This window comes from Typha angustifolia, chromosome 6, assembly GCF_048772165.1.
Source record: "Typha angustifolia cultivar Huaian chromosome 6, ASM4877216v1, whole genome shotgun sequence".
NCBI classification, from domain to species: domain Eukaryota; kingdom Viridiplantae; phylum Streptophyta; class Magnoliopsida; order Poales; family Typhaceae; genus Typha; species Typha angustifolia.
Genome location: NC_133244.1, coordinates 7,425,938 through 7,434,288, shown reverse-complemented (window position 1 = coordinate 7,434,288; position 8,351 = coordinate 7,425,938). Strand labels below are relative to the sequence as shown.

The 8,351-nt window shown below is 39.8% G+C and overlaps 2 protein-coding genes across 4 annotated transcripts; both read left to right on the top strand.

Moving 5' to 3' along the window:
- Window positions 1-1,453: 1,453 nt before the first annotated feature.
- Window positions 1,454-3,271, top strand: LOC140761096 (uncharacterized). Its single transcript, XM_073098285.1, has one exon. It carries the CDS (start codon window positions 1,807-1,809, stop codon window positions 2,653-2,655), a length of 849 nt encoding a protein of 282 aa, XP_072954386.1. The 5' UTR covers window positions 1,454-1,806; the 3' UTR covers window positions 2,656-3,271.
- A 1,497-nt stretch (window positions 3,272-4,768) lies between these two features.
- LOC140761075 (KIN17-like protein) lies at window positions 4,769-8,234 on the top strand. 3 transcript variants are annotated; one of them, XR_012104541.1, is made up of 3 exons: window positions 4,769-6,273; window positions 7,612-7,816; window positions 7,912-8,234. XR_012104541.1 is itself a non-coding variant. In XM_073098257.1 (2 exons), the coding sequence occupies exon 1, from the start codon at window positions 5,009-5,011 to the stop codon at window positions 6,230-6,232; it is 1,224 nt and encodes a 407-aa protein (XP_072954358.1). In that variant the 5' UTR covers window positions 4,769-5,008; the 3' UTR covers window positions 6,233-6,273; window positions 7,612-7,888. The 3 variants fall into 3 exon arrangements, 2 of the variants coding, with proteins under 2 accessions (XP_072954358.1, XP_072954359.1); XM_073098257.1 differs by lacking the exon at window positions 7,912-8,234 and having other exon boundaries at window positions 7,612-7,888; XM_073098258.1 differs by lacking the exons at window positions 7,612-7,816; window positions 7,912-8,234 and adding an exon at window positions 6,827-7,602.
- The last annotated feature ends 117 nt before the right edge of the window (window positions 8,235-8,351 follow it).

Below are 8,351 nucleotides of genomic sequence, written 5' to 3'. Positions count from 1 at the left end.
ATTGTACCCAGCCAGCTGATTCTTTGAATGATTAATAATTTCTTGGAGATTCCACAATTAGTGGGTTGCTTTTAATCAATCTATTAATTTTTTTATGAATACTTAATATACGTATATAACAACATTAAGCCGATTTATCCCCAACTATAAACACCTCTTCAAAGAATACTCCTGGAAAGTCACTTTTGATGTGGATTTGTTCGATGGTTCATTTGAGATGATCATTGCTGCAGCTTTTGATTTATTCTCTTGCTATCTTATCAATTGGTTATCTTTCTGGGCCCCAGAATTGGAGGATAAATAATATCTGCCAACACGCTTCAAAGAAAAACTACAATTATTACGATGAGATGCGAAAGTTAAGATGATGGCATCTTTTACTGGGAGCATGATCTTTAAGCATGCGTGTGTGGAAGGAACATAGAAGAACAATCTAGGATGAATTCTTTGCTTCTGTTCTCAGGTACATAAATACTTTATTAAAGATCAAGGGTTTGGAATAATGGAAGATCACAGCTGATGGGAATATTTCCAACCAGGGAGCTCCTGGCTCTTCCCTCATCACTATTTTCTGTTATTTTCTCTCTCTTTATTTCCTCCTCTTTTGACTCTTTTCACTTTTTGGTTTTGTGGGCTCTCTCTCCTTCCCATTTTGCCTTGGCCGAGGTGGCCATCACTGATGTCGCCAAGGCTAGGGCAATCATTTTTGGCGTTGTGGCTTCTCCACACTCCACACTCCTCACTCCCCACTCCCCATCTACTTTGGTCCACCCTCTTTCTTACTCTGTAGCTCGTCAATGCTTGAATTTGTCAACTTCCTTTGCCTACCGCTATCACCTCTCGCCTCCAACACTATTGATATGATCAACTCTTTTATGTGTTATTTGTTATATTATTTTAGATTGGTGATCTACTGTATCTTAAATTGTAGCCTTTGGAGGTTTATGAAGCCATATCTTAAATTGTTGTATTGCTATAGAACCGTTGACTCAAGAGTCATTGCTCCCAGGAAGCTACAAGTGTAGTGGATTATTATTAATTTTTGTGCTCGTAATTTTGATATTATGCTTTTATACTGCTGTCTAAGACGCTGTCGCTCGATTTTCTCTCTTTTATCAAGCTAAATTATTATAATCTCTGTAAAAATTAATGAATTGCTATCACAAAAGGAACGAGGATTTATCTATAAGATTGTTCATTTGCGAATTACTTCCTACGCTCCAGAGTTGGGAACTTGTAAAAGGCGCCCATAAGTCCAGAGCAGAAATAGGAAGGTAATGGTGTCTAATGCCATAATTGCCTAAATGTTACTTGACATATCAAGCACTGTAGACGTCTCCCTCTGAATCATCGTTCTTCCCGCTGTCATACAGTAATACCAAATACGTACAAAAGAATAAGCAATTTACAAATAAACCCTCAGGAATATACATATGGTATTTTTTTTGTTGGCCCTCTTCTCTACTACGCAAACCTCATCTCTCCCCTGATTCTGCCCTCCAATCCCTATCTAAGTTTCCAACCCATGAGACTATGTGAGCCGCTTCCGCTTGCCTCCTAACCTTACCAATTATACAAAGCTCGCGATATAAGCAATGGTGGAGTCCAGAAAGTTGTGAATTTTTGGCATCTGGTCGGTCTCAAAGATGCTATTTTGATGAGAAAGGCGTGGCCTTTCTCCTGTTTCCCGGCCAGTTGAGTGGATTTGGTTGTGGGTTTTTGAGGAGGTTGGGTTTTGTTCTCTATTTCTTCCTTTAACTACTCTATCTTCGATTTCTGTGTGTTTGATAACTTTTGAATGTTAATATGACACTTTTAAGCAGTTTGGGTATTGGTCTGGCCATTGTATCGTGTTTCCTGTCCATGGCTCTTGTTGCAGAGCTCTACTACTTGTTTAGGTGGAAGAGAAGAGAAAGTAGTGCTGCAAAAGATATCCTTCATCTCTTCTGCTGGAAAAGACCTTCTTCTCCAAGTTCCACAGTTCTCAATCTTCAAGAAATCCACACATCTAATGGAATCCACTGTTCTGGTGATGCCCAAGTTGACATCTCTTCCTACTCTGGCGAGGATTCTCTTCTGGAACCATTTGGAGAGGAGACAGTGGAGGCTGAGCTCATGAGGCTCCACTGCCTCTCAGGTCCTCCAAGGTTTCTCTTCACCATCAAAGAGGAAACAAATGAGGACTTGGATTCTGAGGATGGTAGAAGCAGGAAAGGTAAAAGGAGGAGCTTGAGTGATCTGCTTCAATGTAAAGCGTCTCCAATTCTAACACCTCTTTCTTCTCCTCCTCTGCTCGACCCACCTCTAACCCAAAATGGATTCAACCCACTCTTTGAATCCTCCAAAGAAAATATTGTAAACAAAGCATGGTCCTCTTCACCTCCTCCCAAGTTCAGATTTTTAAAGGATGCTGAGGAGAAACTCTACAGAAAGACTCTAATGGAAGAGGCCTTGAGAGATCATAGCAATGGTGGATTAGTTCAAGAGATTGCAAAGCCTCCCATGGCTGTTGACACTACTACACCAGACTGTCTACATGAGGAGGATGGCTCTTTCATCACTTTTCTCTTGGGGAAGAACAGAGATAGAGGGCATCAACACCATAGCAGCTCCTCACAAGTAATACCGTTGCCTTCTCCTCCAAACATCAGATAGCACAAAGGCACCCCTTTCATCACCAGTCTTGAACTTGGCTTCCGTTAATTGTCGGTAGATTTTTCTTATCCACCACCAGATTGTCTATGAATTCAGTTTTTTTTTTTATAATCTTAATATATTAAGATAAAAGAAGAATCTATTGTTCTTGTATGCCAACATTCCTTTCTCTGAAAAAGTTATAGTGAGATTGGATTCCTACTGCAAAGCTACCAGAAAAAGCTGGACAATTCTTATGATCTTGTCTTTGAGTGGCTGAAACTGTAACTATTCATGTGGGTGCACAGAATCCTATTCCTGCCATTTGTCAAAAGAAGTGGCCTAGTCTTTCCATCAGCTTTGAGACAAGTTCATTGCGCCATGCTTTTCTTCTTCCTTTTATTAGCACAGAATCTGAGAAAACCAAACAAGGGTATAATTGTTGGCCTACTTAAATTGCCTTATTGTTTCCTGAGATGTAAATGCCCATTCCTTTTAAAGAATCACAAGAATGACAGATGATGATTGAAGTGTGGTTGAGTGGTTCTATGTTGGTCAAGGAAAAGCTTGCTTGTTTGCTTCGATTTGTTCTCTAGCTTAAGCTCAAGTCCTCAGGTTTTGATCTGTCCCTCCTCCAGAAACAATGAGACAACAAATGACCCTACTAAATGAGGGAAAAGGTTCAAATATAAAGTTCCCTGTTCTGAGAATTTACTCCCTAAGATTGCCTCACTTCAAGTTGGGCATTGTTGCACAAACTCAAGAATTACTAAAACTTAGTTCTTGCATTTTGGCTGTGCACATCTGTCGCATCCTATTTTCGACGATGGTCTACTTTCTAGGAATCTAGAATGCTTCATTTTAGTGAAGAACAGCAGAGCAAATCTATCTTTATAAGAAAAAAGAGACTGTTGACCTCAATTGATGATCAAAGGCATCAAAGTGTAGTGGAAGCAACAATTCTGACATCAGGATGCGTACAAGAAATCAGAACTGTTGTTGGTGATAGCAATGGAAGTTGAATTTTGTAATACCTTATCACCTTGTAGATGAATTTCAAGATCAAACTCCAATCATAGTCCTCATTAATAAATGATTGGTTTTTTTTGTTCTCACTTCTCTAACCAACTAATGGGGCCAATTTGATGGTCCCATAATGACCTTGAATTTATTCAGGAACATAGCCTGATGTGAATTTGGAGAGAAAGATAGGTGAGCTACCATTCAATATCTTCACAGTCTGACATTACCTATAGAGGATTGATTACCAATACATGGGTTGCATGGACATCTTAATTGCCATGCTCTAGTACATATCACTCTAGGTATAATTTCGCAGCAAGGGAAAATTTCGGAAATCTCATGAGACCTTTTTGTTAGGTTTTATAATTATTAAATTCGTGACAAACAAGTTTATTCATACGTACTTTCTCTAGTTAATCATGTATGAATTATGACACGATGTTCAATTAAAGTCAGTTGTAAAAAGAAGCTAAAGTTATTATTGTTGAACAGTGCATTCAAATGGAATAATTCTGAACACTTTTGAGACCCTATTTGAAAAATATTTGAAGTGGATTTAGGATCTCCTAGTCGGTTTGAAAGAAATTTGTATCACTTATATAAAGAGAATAAATGTTGTTCATTTAGAAGGCATTTTTGAAGATCTTTTCTACATCACCTATGAGCTTTATTGAATAAAAGGGAGATTGCTTGCTTTTATCTAAGATCTATTTTTATCACTGAGGTATGCAACATAAAAGATTGTTAAGGTTCTACATTTATCTAAAAATATGTGTCACCTATCAAAGTTGATGAATTGTTATATTCGAGAGTAGATAATCACGGGTCTACTAAACAAAAAGAACTTCAATAAATTATGGGTTACAAGTATAACTTGAATCTACTATACAAGGAGTAAAGGGTGTATATATAAATACCAAATCTATAAGGGTATAAATGTAAATAAGGAAATGTCGAGGGGTATTGAGAAAAAAAAACACCCCTTATTTATTCAAGGAATTCCCGCTAAATTAAATATATAAGATGTACTTACGGTATCCAAATACGTATCTACAACTGTATGACTAACTCACTTATCTATATTTGTACCGCTACGGTCAACTCTCTCTCTCTCTCTCTCTCTCTCGAGCCCGACCCAAGATCTGATCACCATTTGGTCCTATCGCCAACTCTTCTTCCCCAAATCAACTCTGCAATTCCAAGATCCCCCATCTGTCTGTCTCTCTCTTCTTGAAGGGTTAATAGGGTTTCTCCAATCCCAGGGGTCTCCTCTCTCGCCTCTTCTGGTGCTAGGGTTTCGCAATCCGTCGTTGCTAGGGTTTCGCGATCCATCGTTGCTAGGGTTTCGAACATGGGGAAGAACGAGTTCTTGACGCCGAAGGCGATCGCGAACCGGATCAAGGCTAAGGGGCTGCAGAAGCTTCGGTGGTACTGCCAGATGTGCCAGAAGCAATGCCGCGACGAGAACGGCTTCAAGTGCCATTGCATGAGCGAGAGCCACCAGCGCCAGATGCAGGTCTTCGGCCAGAACCCCAATCGCATCGTTGGCGGCTACTCCGAGGAGTTCGAGTGTGCCTTCCTCGACCTCCTCCGCCGCTCGCATCGCTTCTCCCGGATCGCCGCGACGGTCGTCTACAACGAGTACATCGCCGATCGCCATCATGTCCATATGAACTCGACCGAGTGGGCTACCCTCACCGAGTTCGTCAAGTACCTCGGCCGCACCGGCAAGTGTAAGGTTGACGAGACACCGAAAGGATGGTTCATTACCTACATCGACCGCGACTCCGAGACCCTCTTCAAGGACCGCCTCAAGGCCAAGAGGCTCAAGGCCGACCTCGTCGACGACGAGCGCCAGGAGCGCGCAATTGCCCAACAGATCGAGCGTGCCCAATCCATGTTCCCTTCCTCTTCTTCTGCTTCCACCGATGAGCCCCCGGCCATACCTGTGGAGCTGGACAGAAAATCCGAGAACAATCCAGGAGGGAAAATCGCATTTTTACTGCAACCCACATCGGCAGCGACAAAATCCAATCTTGCCGACGAGCCTCTCGCTTCCTCGAAGGCCTCCAAATTTGGTTTCGAGGAGGAACCCATTTCGTCAGATAAGAATGCGAAGAAGAGTAAGGGTTCTGCTGCTGCTGGTGGCGGCGGTTCCTCGGCACTGGATGAGTTAATGAAAGAGGAAGAGAAGATAAAGGAGAGGAGCAATAGGAAGGATTACTGGCTCTGCGAGGGGATTATAGTGAAGGTGATGAGTAAGTCGTTGGCAGAGAAGGGGTATTATAAGCAGAAGGGTGTGGTTAAGAGGGTTATTGATAGATATGTCGGGGAGATTGAGATGTTGGAGAGCAAGCATGTGCTTAGGATTGATCAGGAAGAGCTGGAGACGGTGATCCCGCAGATTGGTGGTCTTGTGAGGATTGTAAATGGAGCATATCGAGGGTCTACTGCGAGGCTTATCACTGTGAATACGGAGAAATTTTGTGCTAAGGTTCAGATTGAGAGGGGCCTCTACGACGGGCGGGTGATCCAGGCAATAGAGTATGAGGACATCTGCAAGATCATGCAATGAGGAACTAGTACTGTACGATAAACGAAACTTTCCGAAGAGAGGTGTGTGCCACTCTTTATCTTTTCTACACGTTGCATTAGGTTATTGTTTTCAATATATGGTGTAAAGTCTCTGTACTCAAATATCATCTTGTGGTTGATCTTATTGGGCTTTTTCTTTCTCGAGCTTTAAATACTGTTTTTTTTGTGTATCATTGCAGTGTTGACTTGGGGGTTAGATAATGGGGAATGTACTAATACATATAATATGAGATTTAGGGACAGTATTATTTCTTGTTGCCATGTTTACTGTTTGCGTCTGGAATCTTTTCGTTCTAGACGATCGGAAAGCCTCTTAATTTGTAGACAATAGTATATGGTAGATAAAAATATAGATTGTTCGAGCTCAATATCTTCTTGATCAATGTTGACTAGCCACTTCCTCTCCTTGCATCAATACTAACAGAAAGCAAATAGTGCCTCTTTAATGCTGCCACGTCAGGTACCTTTTAACAAATATATTCATCATCAATGAACAGTATTGCTTCCTCCTCTTTGAAGTACCTGGATGGTTACTAATATCTAGTCTGATTACATGTACATACCTTGGGAGCAGTGGCAAATATATGCACAATGGCATATGCATAGCACACTTATATTTTCCTTACATAGCTGATAGCTGCAGCTCCAATGAATACATGGTAATGGCTTTCCATTTTTACATCATAGTAATTAGTTTGTCAATTTATTAATTGAACTTTCAAGGTCATTGATGTAAGCAGGAACTTCTTACAGAACACAGTTTCCAAAATAATTTGTTAATTCTTGTAATGATAAAATTATTACTTACTTTTGAATATCCAACTTTACTCATTCTTACTCATTAAGTCGCTTGGTAGGTTGTATTGCAGTAGAATTGTTGGCTTTTTTTCATTTTATAACCCTTAACAGAGAAGTAAGTGGTCCCTAAAATAACATGATCATGAGTAAAACTGTAAAAGTATTTATATTTGTACTGTGGTCAGGCTACTTCTCTTAAGAGTGGTTCACCTTTCAGATTTCTTTGTTTGTAAAATAGCATTCTAGGAGATATTTAATGTTCAATCGAGTAAGGTTCGTGCAGCTTTTGCATAAAATTTCCTGAGACTTGAACATTTACTATTAGATATGGTGGATTCACAATCTTGAGTCCTGAATTGAAAAGAGATAATTATGGTTATGGTATTTTCATCATATTTATTGGTTTCTGTTCTCGAACTAACTCACAGAGATAGTATTATTTAGTGGTTTTTGTTCTCAAATGAACTCAGTTTATTTAGTTCATATGAACGTTAAGTACTGGCCCAAATTATGTTGCAGTTTTTTCGGGTAATACCTTTTGTGACAATCTTAATGCTGCAGGTGATCCTCCAAGGAACAGTGAGCCATGTGAAGCTATTTGCATGAGGGATGCTACAACTAAGATGCATTTAAGATGAGTGAAATTTTATTAAATGTACCAGGATGAATTCAAACTAAATTATCTGCATAAACCTGCAGGTGCTTTAATCTTGTAAGCTGCTGATAGTTGACTGATAAATCTTCACTTGGGTTATTTGCTTCCAATGTAGGCACAACATTGGAGATTTATGAATTGCATGAGAATAAATTGGGGTCAGTCAGGCCTGGATAAAATAAATTTCCTGTTTGTTTGTGCATCAGGTAGGGCATTATTGACTTTCGCGTTGATAATATCATGCGTGAAGTTAAGGATCTGATGACTTGCTACAAATGAACAATGATATTAGTCAAGGAACACATCTGCCAAACCATGTTTATAATAGTTCTTGGTGACAGCTCCTGAGAGCTCAACACGTCCTAGCTAGCGGGAAAGCTCAGTCTCCAAGCAAGGAAATTTTCCGGAGATGGAAGGAAGAGTAGAAATAAGAAGAGAGAAATAGTTTCTTTTGTTGTTAGAAACACTAATTTTTTTTCTCCATTTCACTTCTCCGGTATATAAAAATAAGAGAATAATATTTTTCTCCTATTTTTTCTTCTCTTTTCTATTCTCTACATCTAAACATAGTTTTAGATCCATTCTTGTGATGACGGGCTTAAATTCTGCTGGGTTTGGGTAATGCTTGAATAAAAGCTTGAGTACT

Bases quoted from the DNA above. Each gene is read 5' to 3' on its own strand.
- LOC140761096 (XM_073098285.1), top strand. From the start codon at position 1,807: ATGACACTTTTAAGCAGTTTGGGTATTGGTCTGGCCATTGTATCGTGT.
- LOC140761075 (XM_073098257.1), top strand. From the start codon at position 5,009: ATGGGGAAGAACGAGTTCTTGACGCCGAAGGCGATCGCGAACCGGATC.